We start from the raw sequence: 19,808 nt of genomic DNA, 5'->3' as shown, positions 1-19,808 counted from the left end.
TGTCAGGTTCACCATTTTATCACTGGGGAGCACAGAGGAGCAGAAACATTGGTGTAATGCTGACATCTGACAGGTCCAGTATTTCTTTGACTATCCTACATCCACACTGACGACTTCAAAGGAGAAGTAGAATGTGCATTGTGCCCAGTGCCCTACCAAAGTGGAGAGCTTACATGCAGATAAACCCTTATTTACCATCATGGGGTTATCCATTTGGAAAAATGTTTATCTTCTACCCAGTAAGTGTAGAAAATAAGTTATTAGTGCACTTCACTGCTGGAAAGCAAGCTGTTATTGCAACTAAAGGGAACCAGGCAACCTGCCAAAAGTGTGCCAGTGATTTTGTGGAACCAGAACAATTCACTGGAAGAGCTTCTGCACATCCTGTGTCCTACTCCAGTAAATTTTATTGGAGGATATATTTACAGTGTAATGGAAAACACAGATTAGAATCGGCTCATTTTGTACGGTTCCTTGCCATTACTGACAACCCATTCTGTTAATAGGCCTGTGAATAAGAAACTTCTTACTGTTCAGTCAGCCGTGTTTATTTATTTTTGTTTCACTGACATGCTTAATGTCTCCTTGAGTCAGTTGCAGGTACAAAATAACACACCCTCTGATGCTAAAATTTATCCTTTGGGCTCTTGGCTGGGTCCGCTCTTGTTTCCATCTGATTATGTATGTACATGGCTACAAGGAATAGGGGAAGAGAAGCTGCTCATGAAAAACAAACAGAAAAATTCCAAATATTCAGGTCTATTCAAACTGATATACTCCGAGGAAACCAAATGCACAGTTCCAGTTAACAGCTGTTGCAAGACCAACGGGGGATCTCGCACCTGTTTTGCGAGTTCTCCCAAAATGACAGTAATTATTTTTATTTTTGTTTTAGAAAAGTCATAGTGAATTTAATAAAAGAAGTGACATATTGAAATAGTAACTGGGGGAATATCCTGTGCGAAATAATAGACCTATTTTAAGTTACAACACATTTGGTACTGAAACAGCCTGATATTTTAACTTTGTCTATATTGGTCTTTGAGATTGTTCTGATGCCTATTGACTAGTTTCATCTGAAACACAAGCATCTATTACAAAATATTGATTTTTGAATCACCTTTTAGCCAAGTAGGTTAATTGAATGGTGCTTGGGGAAATTATTTCAGACACTGTCTCTGTCTAATATTTGTCTTCAAAGAGCTGATGGAATTGCTTGACCTTTTGCCAAAATATCTGCTAAAACTGTGGCTTGAGCAATGAGGCTCTCTAACTGAGGTAGTGATTAAAGTTACATTTGGAAGAAACTTTCTTTATTCCTTTGTTTGATATTTAGGCCATATCTGGCTTCCATTAGAGTTACTGGGAGTCTTGCCATTGTTTTAGCAGTTGACTACTGGACTACAGGTGTTTTAAGGAACTCTCAGTAGCTCTGTCCTTGGAGTTTACTGTTAGAATAGAATACTGCACTGTCAAGCAAAAAGACCCTGTATTTACAGTGGTGTCTTGCTTTGCACATGCATGTGGCGCTCAGGTTGAAATAGTTTCTTTTGGTTCCAGGTTTTAGTACAAATTCAAAACCTAGTCTGGGTTTCAGTCAACACTGAATAGACAGTAAGCTTGTTTATCAAATAACATCTGTTGCCTCATTAAAATGAAAGAAAATATTTTTAACACTTCACCTTCTCAAACATCTAAGGGAAAAGGAGGAAGCATTTCATCAGTTACTCCCACTGAATAATTCTTGCAGTTTTGCTTTTATTTTAAAGCATCCTGGAAGAGAGAATAATGTGAAAAAGCTTTCTTTGAAACAATCCCTTCTAGAAAGTACACTGTAAAATGTTGAATATGAACTGTAAAATAATGGACCATTTCTGCAGAATAGTAACTGTCTCCCACCATCTGCTGATCTGTATAGCTGTCAGGAACGATCAATATTATCTAAGCATAGAAAATATGATCAGAAGAAGAGGTGATAAGAGATTTCTGTTTCTCCTTTCTGTGGTCTGTGTTTTTATATCTCTTGTCCAAATGTTCCAGTGACATCAGGTTGCTTTCCAACTACCTTTCTTCCGATACAGGAAATATTTGTGAAGCAAGAGGCATATGAGTCAATGATTTAGGGTGGTAATGCTTATCTTGGGTTGTATGTCACTTGCCTTCTTTCTTGTGGTTGTGATTACTCTGATGCAATTCGTTAGGTGGCTTCAGGCATTCGTGCAGTTCGTTTCTCTTTGAGCTTTGGCTCTATTTTACTCTGCCCATGCAAAGGACCACAGAAATAGACTACTAGAAATAGACTACTAGGAATTAAAAAAAAAAAAAGGTGAAGCCCTTGTATAGAATTAATATGCTCCACTGATTATTAAGCTGTAAAGGAGAGATATATAGCTGAAGCTTGTAGAATGCAAGTTAGCAAGCTATTAGGATAAGAGAAGTGAGTTGCAAAGTCCAATACATTTTTTCCTGTGTATTTTAACAAGTAACTCAATAGATAAAAATAGATGTACCGGCTTTGCCAATGCAATTTGACTGTTTTCCATTCCGATGTGTTATAATCCATGTAATGAAGAAGGATAAAACAGATTCCATTTTATATTCCTAAAACAATTCAGTTGTTTATACTTGCAGTAAGAACTTAATCTACGTTAAAGTTACACTCTGCCCATGTTGGAGGGCACTGAAGTACATGAAGCTAAAGGATGAAAGATTTTTATATAAACTCGATTTTGTAGAAGAGGCACCATACATAAGTAATGTGTGCTATCCACATTCCTGAAATGAAAACAGTGGGCTTCATTTTTTCGTCACAGTAATGAAATCTACCACATTCCAACTTCAGTGGCTTAACTAAATAATTCCTCTTTAGTCTGATGTCAGGTTGAAGTTACCAGATCACTGTGTTCAGCATTTAGGACAGACCACCCCAGACCTCAGTGGGGTTATATGTGTTCTCAGTGTGGGTTATTGCGTAATAACAGAGGGGTTTGCCTTGGCAGAAGATCTACCGACAAGCGTCATGGACTACAGTGCACTAATGAGCATGCTTTCATTATGTAGATGCTCTCCTATTAAAAGGATATGGTTTCTCAGGTATAAATCTAGACAGAATTTGGCTTCCAGGCATTGAGATACATTGTCAAAATAGATTTTATACATGTGTAGGTATTGAAAATACCCTCACTTGTTTATTAGAAGAGCTTCCACTACACAGACTGAAAGTATGTTTAAAAAAAAAAAAAACACTGCAATACTGCCACCATTTCTACTGCCTGCTGGATGTTCAGTTTTCCCAGCTTGTTTGTAAACATCCACAGTCAGTTTTATTTACTTGTTCACTTTTGACTTGCTGGATGTGCTTCCACAGCTGCTGTAAGCTTACCTAAGTGCCTGCTACTACCAGAAGGGGCAATCCTGCCCTAAGTGCATGCTTCCATCACCTTCCTTGTGCCAATATAGATGAGGAAATGACCCAAGAATCAACTCAATAGAATGATTTGCAGTCAGATCACTTCTGTAATCAGTCTCAGCAAATATCTGCATAAATGTGGACATAAAGGAAGTGATGGGAATGCACAATGGAGATAGCAAGGGGAAAAAATGGGACCATACTTTTTTGGCTGTGGGTTGCATGTATGTCAAATTCAGCCACAGGGTATCGTTTCACAAAGTGGCATGAGATGATGTAACAGCATGTTGGTGCTCTTCTCACCCACTTTCCCTCCCTCCCCTTCTCATCCTACCCATATACTCCAGCCACTTACTGTTATTTGCCAACTCTGTCACTTGTGAGACAACTCTTTGATCTATTTTAGTTTGCCAAGTATATGGACGGTAAGAAAAGGTGGAGTCCTTCACACTTTTAGTTAATTAAATTAGCTCTGCGTAAGATGAACATGATAGTAAGAACAACAGAGGGAGCAGATATCCCAGAGAGCAGGGCAACACAGAGGAAGGTATGCATTTTTGATCACTATAGAGCTGTTGTTCCAGGTCAACTGACCGTGGAACCATAGCTCAGATGCTCAGAGAGTCCTAAATATTTTACAGTAGTCAGGGAATAAAAGTAAAACATTTTCATAAAAATCTGAAGGCACGTACTCCTTTCATAATCATAAAGGATTCTCTCAACTCGTCAATTTAAGAAATAAAAAAAAAGTAACTGACAAAACTGTTTACATCCATCTGGAAGTAAATGGTTCTTTACTGCAAAATGATTCCTTAAATGGGCACAGGTACATTTGGCCTGGAGAAATGTTACTTAGCATTTTATTGTTGGTAGGTCATCCCATTAACCAGTGAATTGTTGTGGCCTACCTACTGATGGCCCAGCATTTAAGTGTGAGCCAAATGTATATTTATCTCCAAATATGCTACAGGCTGACCTGAACTATTTCAGACAGAATATAAATCATAATTCTAGCCCTTCAGGCCTTTCTCATCTGGGTGAACTTTGCTCCACAGTTTTATTAAATCTATAATGTAGAGTGGTTAATGCTTCATCTATAGCTGATTCAAAAATTGTTCATAGAACTTCCTTTTCAATGAAAAAGTTTCAACCAAATTAGACTATTCTCAAAAAAGTCTCAAAAAAAAGTTGTTTTCTAAAGGGGAAAAGATACTGGGAAAAAATACAACAAAGAACAGAAAATTGGGAAGAAAAATTGATTTTGACCTAGAAGAGAAGAAAATTTGTTCACAAACAAAATCTTGCTGGTTTCTTGGTTTTGATTCTAATTTTTTAAAATGCTGATTTTATTGAAATTACCAGTGGAAAAGGAACATTTTCCGGCTGCTGTTATGCATGCTATTTGTACCTGTAGGAACTACTTAAAACAGGCAAACTTTGCCAGAACAAATCAAGGAGTGAAACAAACAGAAAACACTTCTGCAGTTTACTTCTCAGCCTTTCAAAGAAATGCAATGGAATTACCAAGAAGGGGAACGTTTGAAAGGTTTGCAGAGCTGGCTTGAACAAAAGCTCTAGATCCAAATTGCACAGTCTTTGCATTTTAGACCATTTCCAGTGGTAGATCAGGTACTAGGAGTAAAACATGATGAAAGATGTAACATGTAATGTGTATTTATTTGCTTTTGGATTATATGCTTTGATCTTTAGTTCTTTCTAGCAACATACAATATTTTCTCCATCTACAAACAAGAAGTATCAGAACATGGAAGTGTTTATCAGAAACAATTCTGATTATGCTAATTATTTTTATTTGTATAGCCTTTATCTACCATAGCACTCCTTTGAACCTCAAAAGGAAAGTAAATTAAAAGCAGAGATAAATGTAGTTAAAGCCATAAAAACATTACAGTGTTGTGCAAAGCACATATGAAAAAGTCTCTGCACATCTGTTAAGATAACCTAAGTCTAATGTTTGCATTAGCTCTTTCCTTCAGTTCGTTCTGATGTCAAAAGCCTTTCTGTTGCCTCCAAAAATTATATTGGCGCAAAAAAAACCCCTCAAGTTTGGATTTAAAAAATCATATATAGAGTATAAAACTAATACATGTGGTTTTTGTTTGTTTGTTTGATTGATTGATTTCTATTTGAAGAAGATTAATCTTTTTTGGATGAATTTCTTAAACTTCCTTGTTTACCAGCAGTAGAGTTTCTTAAGAATAACAACTATAAAACCAAAGTTTCCAAAAGTGCAGCAACATGGACCAAATTGGGGATACTGTGATTTATGAGTAAACTCGTTCATTTGGGATAAGAAGATATGTACTCATGCTTTCCAGGATTTATAAACACACATGAAAGGGATAAATATCTGACATTACACCCTGGACAGAAGGCGGGGAGAGAGATGGCCATCCGTCTCACATCACCTTTTTTCTCAGATACCGATGGACTTGTAGTGCAATTTACAGCAGGTTTAGAAGTTGTTTGTAGCTCAGATTTTTCCTTCCAGTTTTTCATAATTTTGGGGAACGAGAATGCTACTGCCATTTGAAATTGTTCTTGTTCTGTCTCTGAGCCTGTTAAAAATATCCTAGGGTGATGTCTAGAATTGGGCTCATTTTACCAGTGCTCCAAAACTGGAGATGATTCCCAGTATTTTATATACAGAATTTTTCCTCAAAACACAATCTGGCTATGTACAGGCAATTTATTTAAAGGGAGAACTAGATGCAAGAATGCCTCTCTTCTTCCCAGGCTTTAGTAAAAATTGAGGAATGCTAGATAGAGATAAGAAAAATAACTTATTGCTTGCAGCCCCTGATGAGAAACAATTATGGATTGTGCTGGTTCAGCTGCACACAAGTTAAAGTAAACTATGGTCATGTGCTGCAAGTGATGCTTGTAAAATCCTCTTGTCAGCTGATATGTATGATGCAACACATTGTGTGATTCAGATATCTTGATAACAGCTATTTGCAATGTTGTTTTGTGTATACAGGGCACAACTGAGCTGATGCTAGACTGCAAAGTGGCACAATATACTGCTGAAGCCCTGATCAGAATTTTGTGATAAAAGGCCAAGTGCAAAGAGAAGTGCCTGGCAAGCCTAAAAGGTAAGGCTATAGGTGCCTTCCCGCTAGTATATAAATATGCCTCTGTGTACATGTACACACTTCAGTTATCAGCTTGCTACATTGAGCCATCGTGGAGTCCATTTTAATACGAGTACGTTTACCCAGGTTTTACTTACACATTGCCAAGTCTTCATAAAAGCTCATATACCATTTCATTACCTAAGGAAATGGATTGGATTTTAAAATTTCTTTAACTAGCAACTGTGGTGACACTTTGAACTGACCTGTTTTGAAAATTTATCCCACTTGGCAGTGTTTTGACATGGATTAAATTAGAATAGGTATTTGTACCTTGATCTCACTATATCCCTCTGGGTCTGTGGAACAGTCCAATATATAACAAGACCTGTTTTTCTTTAAAAAATAAGAGGGGTGTTTATCAGGATAAGAGTCATTGCATTCCACCAGTTCTGGTATGACAGGAATTTGAGGTGGAGCAGTGCATAGTCCACAGTCCCCATGGGATTGTAACAAACACAGGTTCTGCCTGGGTCTATCCAGAGTAATGTGCCTTTTTTCACTGAAAATGAACTGACCAAACCAGACCTTCTTAAGTCCACTGCATTTTAATAAATCCAAAATCCAGCTTTAGCAGTATTTTAGCAAGTCTGTCTTACCCAGCATATAAGTCAAAGAGTGAATGCGCTGAACACATGAGACCTACACCCAGTTGCCATTGAAATCAGTGGATAGAATTGAGATCTCATTCAGCCCTTGCTCAGGCAAAACCCTTTAACACTGAGTCATGGTCCAAATTCATAGGCATCACATTCGTCAGAACCTGTCTGGATTTGACTAACGTCAGTTGTTTCTCTTATTTTAGGAGATAGTTCCTTGAATTTCTCTACATGTGGCTAACATTACCTATACATTTTGATAACTTTCACAAAAGTTTAAAGAACCATGTTTCACAAGCACCATTCACTATACAGAAAGATTCAAGGTCATACAGAATAGCGTATAGCCTTTAAACATACTGCTTTACCAACTTGAGGGCTGAAGCGCTGTATGAATCACTGACCTTGAGGGAATCCTTCTGGTAAACATCACTGTACCTGCTAAATCTCTGAACTGTAATTGGACATTGTTAACAAGGATGCTGTGTGTGGCATTCAATCAGTGATGGCTGATAAACCTAATAATGAGAGAGTGAACCTACCAGTTTAATTTTAATCACTGACATAGCCATGGATCATTTCTTCGGTCTCTGGTTGTTTTTTGTTTTTATTTCAGTAGAGTAGCTATTGTAATTTATAAGAACATTGCCTTCTGCTTCCTCCTGAATTTGCCCTTCAGTGTTATGTACAATGTTGCAGTGAGATTTTGAACCTGCAGAGTTCAAGTAAGTTTATGATTTAAGTAATGCTGGATATATTCTTGAACTCAATAAATTAAAAAACATAGTAGGTTGTAGGCTTTTTTAATAGAGGATATGCTATTTCAAACTTTGTCAGTGTTAATTATGTAATCTTAAGGGCGAATAAATTATAAACCCATGAAAATTGCAAACACATTAAGCTGGGAGTATTAGCAAAACTAAGGACTGTTCATTTTACCAAGGGTAATTAGGACCCATTGACCTCATTTTAGCCTGTTACAGAAGTCATTACAGAAAACTCACAGTTTTCTTTGACACAAGGTTAGTTTGAAAAGCAGCCTAGCATTATGTAGTCTGGCTTCATTTTTGTATAGATGAGAATGCAAGTGTACGTACTTGTCATGTGAGAATATTATGGGAAAAACGAGAATTCTTTTTCTTGCTGGAGACTGAATTCTGCATTCATCCTGTGATCGTTATTCACCCAGTATCAAAATAATTTGCAATAAATATTATACATTTTCCAGCGATTCTGAAATCATCCAGAGCTTTGCTATTCATTAATTTTAATTAACAGAGTACCAACTGATGAAAAAAACAACAACTGGTGTAACACAGATCGTTGAATACATTTTTGAAATCTTAATGCATTTTTACTTATCTTTAATTATGATATTTTGAGTAAATTTGACCAAACTTATAAAGCAGCCACCCCTAAAAGCTATTTCCTATCTCCATACAGGTATTATCAATATACATTGATATGCATGTCATCCTATTTGCCATTTATTTGTGATTACAGTTTGAATTCATTGCTCTTAGTATCAGCTTTTTAGGAAGCTTTCCAACAAAAAAATAATTTTAAAGGTTAGTATTACTGATTACAGACTGAAAACCACCCCATATATCTAATGCATCTCACAGTCGTAATTGCTGATCCCAGCTATTTCAACAGTTACACTTTTTGCCTCTGCTTTGGTCTGTAAGATCTAAACTAACTCAAAATTTCCCTTCCATATGGTAAGTGGGTGTAGTGGAGCATATTCTAGGAACCATCTTCAGATGTAAAGGTATTTTGGTGAGTCATCTTGATGTAAACTGCTTGAACTCTGCATGCGAGTTCAGTGTCATTGCTGCTGAGTCATTCTGGCATTTGTACCTTGTACGTTCTTTCCAGAATAGAAAAGCCTGGGGAGCATGGGTAAGTTGGCTTGAGGTGCTGGAGATAAAGGCTGAGAAACTGGTAGGAATAGCTGGGCTTTTGAAGAGAAACTATGAGTTAGACTTAGTTGTTACTTGATCTACATTCAAATACATATTTGGGAATCTATTTGGACAATATACAGAATGACTATGATTTATTCAACACAAAGTGGAAATTGCTTCTGCTCATACTACTTTTTACTACTTAAAAACCCAAAGTAAAGGCTTGCTCAAGGGAAGGTGCCTAAAAGGGCAATCCTGAAGAAAATCTTAGATATGTTTCAGATGGACTCTTCTGTTTCCTTTTGCAAATGATGCTTTCTAAGTTAAGAAAATATATCTTCAGGCAGTCAGGTTTAGGTGAGCTTTCTCAAAGTCTAATTTTGCATAATCAGCAAAAGTGCCATAAAAATACTACAACTATATCTAATGTCTGAGTTGGATAAAGAAGTGAGAGATGGTAAGCAGAGAGTCTTATTATTCCACAGACATAATTTGGATTGGTACTTGGAGTTGTACATTTACATAAAATATTTCATATAAAAACTATTCAGCTACTTCAGAGTATGACAAATCTACAACCATGAGTTAGAAAAATCTCAAAGTTTAAGGAAATCACTTAGTGGAAGAAGAAATTGTTCATTAGTAAGGCTCTTTACCCCCACATGATTCTTGATTCTTTTGAAGAACTAACAGATTTGTGACGCTTCTCCCTAAAAAGCTACTTTAAGTCTGCCCTAGTATGTCACATTTATCAAAGTATCTACCAGTTCTGTTCTTTATTATAGTTTCTACCAATTTGCAAAGGGCAAACATCAGACTTACTGCTTTATTGTTCCCCAGATACATCTTGGAGCTTTTTTAGAAAATTGCCCTCAAATTTGGCACTTTCCATTCCTGGAGGACAGAACCTGTTGTAAATTAGAGATTACATGCCATGGTTAGCATGTCCTTTAGGAGCACATAACTTGGCATACAACTTGTGATTAGTTACTATTTGTTTTATGGATTTGTTCTAAAACCTTTTGTCCTGACATTTCACTTTATGACAGATCCTTCATTTCATTCCCTTTTAAGAAAGGCTCTAATATAAGAGACTTTGTAAACTCCTGAAGATATGAAGAGTTTGTTTAGCTTTCTACTACAGCCTTGTCTTCTTTTGGTGTGTACTGTTAACTTGTTGGCCTTGCAGATTTTCTGGCAGGGCTTGTTGCTTTTGATATGTTTGAAAAAGGATTTCATTCATAGTGCCTGAGTAAAATGTTTCTGAGAACTACTTTGATTTGCCTTACTTCCTTTTTAAATTTTACCAGCCAAACTTTATGTTTCCCCCCCCACACACTATTTTCTCCATTTGGAAACAACTTCATTTTTTGGAGGATATCTTTGTACTTCTAATTCTCTATGTTTGCTTGTTATTAAGTGTTCTCAACCTTAATGATCTTTTTAGAAGTATTTCATTAAGTGACATGAATTTATTCTGAGTATCTCAGATTTCTAATATGTCTTGAAGGAGTTTCCATACCACCTGCAAACATTTTACATTTCTTCCTGCTGCTCTTACTTTTTCAATACTGTGGTGGTGGATTTCTGTTTTTTAGTCTCTGTTTTTGCAGGAAGCTTAGACCTGAATATATTTTGGCCACTGTTGTGAGCTACCAAGTTACCTCTTTCACAGTAATATTTTGAACTAGGTCTTGCATACTGCTTCACATTAAGGAAAAAAATTCTGGTTTTCCCCATTTTCATGGTCCCAACAAGAAGTCTAATGACTAAAGGGATATTCAGAATTCTGTGTCATCCTTAGAAGCAGCTGAGAATGAATTCTGCACCCATGTTTTTAGCACATCTTCCATTTTGACACATTACTTCACTGAGTTATGACTGGTGCTAAGGCAGGCAACGGGCATAGGGAATCTTTAAATTATCTACCTCCCTAACTTGCACTAGAAAATCTGCAGTGAATCCTGCTTGAGCAGTATTCTGATGAACCGTTGCCAGAACAAAAGATAATGATTGCACTGTGTAAAGTAGTTGAATGAAAAAAAATATAATCGTAGACACAAATCTTGAACTGTCAGAAAGGTTTGTGAACTCACTAGCTACCTTAGTTTCTACTATTTCTGATTTTATTCTTTACACATTACTTCATTTGATGGAGCAGCCATTGATAAATGAGAGTTTAAAAAATCTTTTCCTCAGATTCCTAATTTAACGTGTTTGAAAAATAGAGAACTTTGCACAACCTGCCAGCAGGGAGGCTTGTGCCAAGCCTGTTACTCGTCCAGGTTTCACAGATGCATACGGGTAAACAAAGAGGTAATGCTTTTGCAGGTATTTGTCACATTTCTGTTGTTTTATCCAGGTTGTTCACAGTCTCTGTAATAACAAAAATACAATTCCTTCACTCCACTAGCATTTACAGTAGTCATTACATACACATCCAATCCATAGAAAAGGACCATGACACTGTACTTTTTAGACACATTGTCTAAATTGTGTCTAATGTGAAGAAAATAAACATGAAATACAGAATGAAGATAACAGATAGGATTGATTCTTTTTAATTTTACACTAGTATCTCAGAATGGAGTGAAGATGTTTACACAGCGAGTGTAAAAGACTGGAATTGCAGTTTTCATTTCTGCAGTTTTCTCCCTTTGTGACCTTGAGCAAGACGTATAATTTCAATGCCTTGCTTTTTTTTTTTGTTTGGAAACTGATGATAGCTCTTCTTTATATGAGAGAGGTATTATGAAGTACTTTTATTAATTTGAGGTAAATAGGTAGCATGGTGATGTAGTGACACAATGACAGACTTGAGATTTAAAATGGGAAGATATCTGAACTTCTGTATTAAGCAACTATCACCAAGCAGTTGTTAATTCAGCACAATATGTTGTTTCTTAGTGATACAACTCCTACACAGCAATGACAAATTAGTATACAGCTGACATTCCTGGATGTGATTCAGTCTACTAAAGGGCACAGCCTCATATGCCCTGACCCAAACTCTCAGTCCTCTCCCCAGCAGTCCTATCACAGACGCATCTTTCCATTCCCAGTGTTTATCACCTTCAGTATACGATTTCTTCACAGTCAGCTGCACATCATCTTTAGTAAGTAATTGCAGGTCTCTTGAGTCTCTTCAGGTCGTTTCCTACTGTATACTGCATTATGCAAATTTAACTGGCCGGCCTTACGGCTCAACTTGCTCCAGCAAAGCAGCAAGTTTTTTTTTTTGTTTTTTTGTTTTTTTTTTTTTTTGCAATTGCCTGGCTCAGTCCCTGCTATGGGAGCGCTGGATGTTGGTGCATTCTCCCCCCTGCCGGCTCCCGGCCGGCACAGCAGGCTGGGGAAAAGTCACTCCCACATGGAAAAAAAAAGATGCACGTAGCAGAAGCATGAAGAGATCTAAAATATGTAGGAAATCAAGGACAAAGTGTTAAACATTGACCCATTTTTATATCCAGTCTTCCAGACACAATATAAGGCATGTTTGGCCATGCTATCTGTGAAAGTAAGCACAACTTGCTAACAAGTAAGTAAGTAATGTGTGCAATTTCCATCTGGTTATTCGCCAGTAAATGAAATTGCATTCACAAATTAACATATAGAGCACATCATTATCATTAACTATTTGTAGCATAGCGTGTAAGACCTCATGAATATTTTCACAACTCTGGAAGATGCTGAAGAACCCAAACTCACTTTCTTTTTCTGCATAAAAATATTGAGGAATTATTTCATATTGCTGCAAGGCACTGCAGAGAGGCCATCTGAGGTCCAGACTAATTCTCCCAGGACAAGGTCAGTGCTGCTTCACAGCACTAACATTAATGTTACAAGAAGCATGAAAAGGATCACCAAATTAGTTATAATGGAGGGCCACAATAGTACCATTTAAGTCCTGTTGTGCTCCAGGCTATTCTGTACTTGAACTGCTTTTCAGTCTTCACAATAAGCAGGCAACTGTTATTTTAGAAGCAGAAGGAAGAAATGCCATTCTCCTGTGCTTCTCTGTGGACTGTTCTCAGTCAGACCAATGTGAATAATACCATCTCCATCAGACTGTCCTACATAAGGGAGTCAACTAATTGTCTGATTACCCATGTGCACTTTATCAACAGCATAACACTGCTGGATTGGTTTCTCTTTTCTTGCTTGAGGGCCAGTCATTCTAAGACATTAAACTCAAGCAACTAAAATGGTTTTGCTTGTAACCTTGGCTTGATTTGAAATACTTACTGAGGCTGCCGTTCAGTTCCTGCTCTCTGTGAGAGCTACTTTAACTGCTCATAGGAACTAGTCAGGTGTTTCTGACTATGCTGTCAAAATGCAACTGATACAATGTCTGCCTGGCACTTCATTTCGTACTAGAAGTGTTGTTAGGGAAGTTTGTTTGTTTTTTTTACTACCAATGACAGGGTCCAGCATTCATAGCGTAGTTGCTACATGGGAGTGTGTTCTGCTGTATACACAACCAGTCTTTGCAAAAGCATGCTTGCATCAGCTTTACATCCTCTCTTTACCTGCCAGCCACATTTGGTGCAGCTGCTTGCTGCGTTAACTGTGACTGTAAGCCATTTGAGATACAGTCTTTCTTTGTGGTCTCTGTAGGACTTAGGTCTGTTTCACTATTGGTACAGTCTCTGAAACAGGAATTTTCAGGAAAGTTATGCAGAAACTTACGTTCTGTTGCGTGCTGTATAGTTCTGTCAAAAACATGCTGCATCCTGAATGACTTTGCTTCCTTGTGATTTTAATAAGGGTGTTTATGTCTCACAATAGGGGTGTCTCATAGGGGTGTTTTGCCAAACGGAATACATTGAATTATCTTATTTTGGGAGTTTGGCATGATACAGCAATATATATACATGTTGTTACATAACGTGTCCGAATCTTTGAAATAATTGCAGGCACTTCTCAGAACAATCAGGTTCAAATACTTGAGGGCAAAGTGCAGGTAACAACAAAGGCATATAATGATCCAAAGAAAAACATGTTTAATAAACCCATTTGTAGAAAACAACTCTTTTTTTGGTGATCAGATGGCATTACATACATATAATCTCCATGCCACTTGAATATAACTGGGCAAAAAGAGTGTACTTTGGTCCTAAACTCATGAAGAATAAATGTTTTTAAACTAGCACGTTAAACAAACTAATATACATATATAGTACAAACATGGATTTATGGGAAAAAAAAAAAAAAAGAAAAAAAAAAAGCACTTCCTATATACATTTTTTGTACAAAGTGTTCCTTGACTTGTTTGCAGCTGTTCAAGTGACAGTTAGAAAAAATCTTGACCATGACTGAGGCTTAGATTGGCAGAAGTAGATCCATCCCATCCTTCTCTTTTAACGTTTGCTGTTACTGTTCTTCTTCTGCCTTCTGTGTCTTGGAGTCACACACTGAACTCAAGTGGTGAATGGATCTGCCTGAAAAATCACACAGGAGAAATAATGGCCAAGTGTCCTGAGCCATACTGCAAATCAGTGAAGGCCAGTAAAACAAAGGGACTGCTAAAGTTGGCATTGCCACAGAAAAAGTTAATGTGAAACCACTCCCTGCAGATCTAAGAAGAAAATAGCAGGTGTTAAGTGGAATCTGTGTGAAGGAAATGGTCTCTTACACTTAGTTAAGAAGTTGTGAATTTTAAGTATACAAGTGAGGAATCAGAAAGAGCAAGTATAAAATTCCCTGGTGCTAATGTATACATACCTCTGTTTATCACCTTCAGGTTTTAAAGCAAGCAACTCTGAATTGCTCTGTCCTTGAACTCTTCTTTAAAACAGCTGCTGTAGCAAATGTGCTCTGCCGTGCCCTTGAACAGGTGTAAGAGGTGCCTGCAGGGCTGGCACTAGGGAGCTGGCTGGGAGTGCTTTTGTGTCAGAGGACAGAGCAGGAGGTGCCTTGCATTAGCATCCCACAGTTACACTGCATCATGTGTAGAGTCAAACTGTGTGGAACAGAAAGGCAATACTGTGGAGCTCCGTGGTGCTGGGTGTTTTGTACCTGTGGCTGTATCGAGAACAGAGACATGTTAGTGTATCAGCACTGTGGCATCGAGCAGTAATACATTAGATGTTCTGTGCCTGTAGCATTTTCTCCTCACTGTAAAGTGTTTTTAAGGAAGAACACGGAGAGCAGAACATGACAACAAAGAGATGAAAAAATACAGCAAGGGTTGGGTTCTTAGAGAATGAAACAACTCAAATCTACGGATTAATTATTCGCTTAAAGTGTTTGGTTTTGCTAGCACTGAAAAGCAGAACTACTGATGCAAGTTCTTGTTTCTTTTTCACTGCTGCACTCTGGATGCCGTTGTGTTTTCGAGGCCTGAACGTGCTGAAGGCAGATGCAGAGGCAGAGCAGATCTGCAGTGCGCGGGCTGCTCGGTGCGCACCGATGGCTGAGGGCGCTGCTGGGGGAGCAGCCGTGCAGTATTTTGGCTTAGTGTCTTGGTAATGCTCCTGCATTACCTTGATAATTAGGGATGCTATGCTGAGGATAGTGCTTGTAGCTGTAGGGGAGAACACACACATGAATGAAATTGTGACTAACAGCTTCATGGGCCTGAGAAGGAGCTGGGGAAGAATAATGGTGCGCAGCGCAGCTCTGCTATGACCTTTATTTTGAGAAAACTGCAGTGGACACCAAGGCATTTGGACTCGCTGCGGATTCCCACTCAGCCACCTGCACACGCGACTGGTATTTCCTCCCAAGCCCTTTACAATCAGCATGGAGCTCAGCCCCGCGCTGCCAGCCCGGCCTCCTACCAACGCGCGGTGCCACAGCCTGGCGGCGGGGCCGGGCCTCGAACCTGCGGCCCCCGGGTTCCCGCGCGGGCGGAAGCGGCGGGGTCCTGCAGCGGCGCACGTCCGGTCCCGCCCGCCCGCCCGCCGCTCGCGCGCCTCACCGGGCCCGTTCCGTTCCGTTCCGCTCCGCTCCGTTCAGTTCTGTTCCGTTCCGCCGCCTCATGGCCGCCGCCCTGGTGAGAGCGGGGGCACGGCTGGGCCCCGCCGGCGCCGCGGGGGCTCGGGCGGAGGTGCGGTGGCCTCCGCGCGGCCTCTGCGCCCGGCCGGGACGGGGTAGGGCTGAGGGCCTCAGGGGAAGGGCCTGGGGCCTGGGGCCGCGGTGCCTGAGGGCAGCGGGAGGCCCGGGGCCGGGGCCGGGGCCGGGGCCGGGGCTGTTGGCGGCGGCGCTGTGCTGGCGCCCCGAGCCTCCGCCGGGTCCCTCGGCCGGCCGGGCTCAGCCCCGGGGCCCGCGCAGCTTTCCGAAGGGCCGCGCAGCGCTGCGCGCACGGCGATCGCCGCCCGACCGTCGGGGCGCGTTGGTGGTGCCTGAGAGCCGGGCTCTGTAACAGCGCCCCACAGAGCCGCTGGCCGCCCCCTCGCAGCCCGTCTGCCTGCCTGGGGTCCGGCTGGCAACGCGCACTGCGTGGCTGCGGGCTGCAGAGTGCGAGTGTGCGGGGGGGGCTGGCCGGCAGTAACGGCACGGCACCGACAGGACGAGCGCTGCCTGCAGGGCCCCTGGTGGGCAGCTGGGCACTGCTCGTCTCCTGCTGCCAAAGAGTGCCTGCTGGCTGCAGTGCAGTGCCTTTCAGAGTGCTTTGTCGTGCTGGGAACTGGCCTGTGGGTCCAGAAACTGTAGGATGAGCTAGGAAGATGAACAGGCTCATGTCCTTACGGTGGGATATTAAAAAATAGTAAACAGTAATATGAAATACTTTTTTTGTGTGTGTGCGTGTGGAGTAAGCAGGAATTATTTGATAGGTCATTTCAATATTTTGTAGTATGGGAATTTCTCTGAGCAGAAGTGTTTCATGGGGTAATGCTGTAGGAATTTGTGGTAGTTCTGGTATTTATTCATTAAAGACTGCCAAGAAGATGTAAGTTGCTAAATAGGGAACTAGTGATTAAGTTGCAAACACCAAGAATACAGTGCTGAAATAGAAGAATGATGATATTTTAAACAAAGTTATCATAGCAAAACCAAATGAAAGTTTATAGATCTATGGACAAGAAGTTCAGACATCACTGTTCACGGTCTGTAAGAGATTAAGGGCCTGAATCAATAACTGGGTGAGATCCCAGTGCAGTGATGTGGCACCAAAGGCTGATAACCTTTGGATGAATTAAATAGAGATATGTGAGAAGTGTGTAGTGGTTTTTACCTGTGGATATAACACTGGAGCAATTCATACTGGAATATGGTCAGCATGGTCACAGGCCTTCTCTCTCCTTCCTATATATCCAGTTACAACTGTTATTACATTTTACATATATATATAATTGGATTAAAAATGAGACTATGGAGGTAGTGTGATGGGATTCTTGCTAATTTTCAGAAATAAATGGCTAAATCTTGTTCCTTAACTTTTCTTCAGACCAGCCATCACAACAAAAGCTATTTTTACTGAAAACTTGTGTTCACACTAGTTCAGCTAGCCATAGGCCATTTTCCAATGTAAACATTTCCAATTTAAATACAATAAATAAATAAGCATTCATACATGATTCTTAAAACTGGCATCTTAGAAAAGTGCTACCTTCAGCACACAGAAGAGGAATTTGGAATTAATTTCATCATTATTTGACATCATCTTTCAGTGAGGTTGGAAAGGATAGTGACTTTGGTTGACAACTAGCTGGAGAAGTTGTGTGGATGACTAGTTTGCATAAAACTGCCTAACCAGTAATTTTGTATGTGTGCTTTTTTTTCTCTCCAGGATTTCAAAACTTATGTGGATCAGGCTTGCAGAGCTGCAGAAGAATTTGTCAACATTTATTATGAGACAATGGATAAAAGAAGGAGGGTATGTAGATATTTTGACAATAGTTTGAACTTCCTGTGGTGTTTTTGCTTGCTTTTCTAACTAGCATTAATTGAAAGTACCTGGAAGTTGATGTTACATGTTGTATTAGAACAGAGATCTCAACTTGGCCTCTTGGACTGCCCTGAAGGGAAATTTTTGTGTTACTATGCAGCATTGTTGTGAGGGGGGCCCGATTAGGAGGTGCATTAGTGTTCTTCAGTATATTTCAGTTCATGTCCAGCTACGTTTAGGGTTTATCACGTGACTTCTGAGGCTAGGATTTAGCTTCCTTTTTTGCTAAGCTTGTGTAAGCAGTTCTCCCTTCTGTTTCTGGGAATCTTTAGGAGTGCTGAAAGATAAAGTGGAAACAGCTCTGTCTGACTCCAGAAGTCTTCATGGACCACACTCATGTTGTATCATGTAATGGATATTTGTGCACAAAAACCTGTGGGAACTGACAGCTCTTTGGACCTCTTACTGTATTATATTTGTAATTTCAAAAGCTGTAGATTTTGTGAAAATAGCACTTGCGTGTCACTACTGAGTCACACTGCATAGGTAGGGTAGTCGCAGGTGTAGCAACAGCTTGCAGGGGAGGTAGGGAAGGTACCCCACAGGTTATGAAATACTGGGGAGGTGCTGCTCTGCTGCTGCTGCAGGTAATTGTCCTCTTGTAGGCTTCCACCATTACTGTTTTTTTCTCTTTTTTTTTTTTTTTTTTTTTTTTTTTACCTGAAATTATAATTTGCTGACTACCTGTGTCACATGTATGTACACACACAAAATCAGCAATTAATTATTCTGGAAAAGTAGCCCTTTCCTTTTGTTACCAAGTAGTTCAGTTGTATTTCTAGCTTTGTTAAAGGAATCTCATCAATATTTAAATTTGGACACAAGTCAGTATGCAAGTTATAAAGCAAAACATGTTTTTATTTTAATTCTTGATCGGGAGCACTAATTGTTAAAAGGACCTAATATTTGAGGAGGGCGTCTTATTTATTTACGTAGCTGAAGAAATCTGTAATGCAAAACAAGATTCTCTCAACCTCTTTGTGGAGAGTGTTGTGCTTATGCTTTTTTTCCAAATATGTCTGTTCGTAACCCCTCAGGTTTTGACTAGGCTTTATTTGGACAAAGCAACCTTAGTTTGGAATGGTAATGCAGTGTCTGGGCAAGAAGCACTGAATGAATTTTTTGAAATGTTGCCGTCTAGTGAATTCCAGATTAACGTGTTGGACTGCCAGCCTGTTCATGGTAAGCTTCCATTATAATTTATTTATTTAGTTAGGTATCTTATAACCACTGCAAGTGAACTACAGCTATAATAGTGCTCTTGGGTCTAGCTTAGAGAAAATACTAAGGGTTAAAAGGTAAAGCTGTGCATAAAAAAAAGCACAAATCAAGAGATGCAGCAACTCCACACTACATCTCATGCCTGGGAAAACACTTCAAGGATATTTTTTGTTAAGATCGTATTCAAATGTGATGTATTTTTGTGGGTTGTGAAAAGTCTGGCTTACTGGGTTATGTTGTCCTTGACAATGTCTGAGAGCCAAGAGACCTCTGCTGTAGCCTCTGATACTGACGTGCAGTATAACATGGAACAAATCATTAACCTGTATGTACTCTGAATTCTTTCTATCTTGAACTGATGTTAAGTTACATTGATTTCTAATTAGCAACTGCCAAAGAAATGCTTACGTAATTGAGAAGTTAATAAATGACTTCCAATGGATATTTGCGGAGTATGAGACAAAAGCCTGTTGCCAAGCGTGCTTGCTTTGCTCTGCCATGAAAAGGATACGAGGTCTAGCGGGGTGAGGGAGAGGGGAACGTATGCAACTTGCTAAATACGTATATCAAATCCTGAGAGCTTATTCTAAGCAAAAACCCAGGGGCTGTTTTTAGTGCTCTAAA

The 19,808-nt window shown here is 39.6% G+C and overlaps 1 protein-coding gene and 1 long non-coding RNA gene across 6 annotated transcripts in view; one reads left to right on the top strand and one right to left on the bottom strand.

The window, feature by feature from the left end:
- Positions 1–19,808, top strand: part of NXT2 (nuclear transport factor 2 like export factor 2) — an 80,194-nt gene that overhangs the window by 58,075 nt on the left and 2,311 nt on the right. The window contains exons 3-5 of one of the 4 annotated variants that reach the window (XM_084534126.1): positions 6,411–6,525; positions 17,805–17,891; positions 19,001–19,145. In XM_084534126.1, coding sequence (XP_084390252.1) covers positions 17,874–17,891; positions 19,001–19,145 — 163 coding nt within the window. In that variant the 5' untranslated portion in view covers positions 6,411–6,525; positions 17,805–17,873. Of the gene's footprint in view, positions 1–6,410; positions 6,526–15,456; positions 15,785–15,960; positions 16,122–17,804; positions 17,892–19,000; positions 19,146–19,808 lie in introns of those variants that run through there. The other 3 variants (XM_084534127.1, XM_084534125.1, XM_084534124.1) reach the window with 3 other exon arrangements.
- Positions 13,673–16,111, bottom strand: LOC311443733. Of its 2 annotated transcripts, none has more exons than XR_014697437.1 (3): positions 15,993–16,111; positions 14,795–15,094; positions 13,673–14,511 (listed from the first exon to the last, which is right to left on the bottom strand). It is a non-coding gene; the product is annotated as an uncharacterized lncRNA (long non-coding RNA). The 2 variants fall into 2 exon arrangements; XR_014697438.1 differs by lacking the exon at positions 15,993–16,111 and adding an exon at positions 15,702–15,846.

This window comes from Aythya ferina, assembly GCF_964211825.1.
Source record: "Aythya ferina genome assembly, chromosome: 13".
NCBI classification, from domain to species: Eukaryota; Metazoa; Chordata; class Aves; order Anseriformes; family Anatidae; genus Aythya; species Aythya ferina.
The sequence above is the reverse complement of the archived record's forward strand: the minus strand, read 5'-3'. Positions and strand labels throughout refer to the sequence as shown.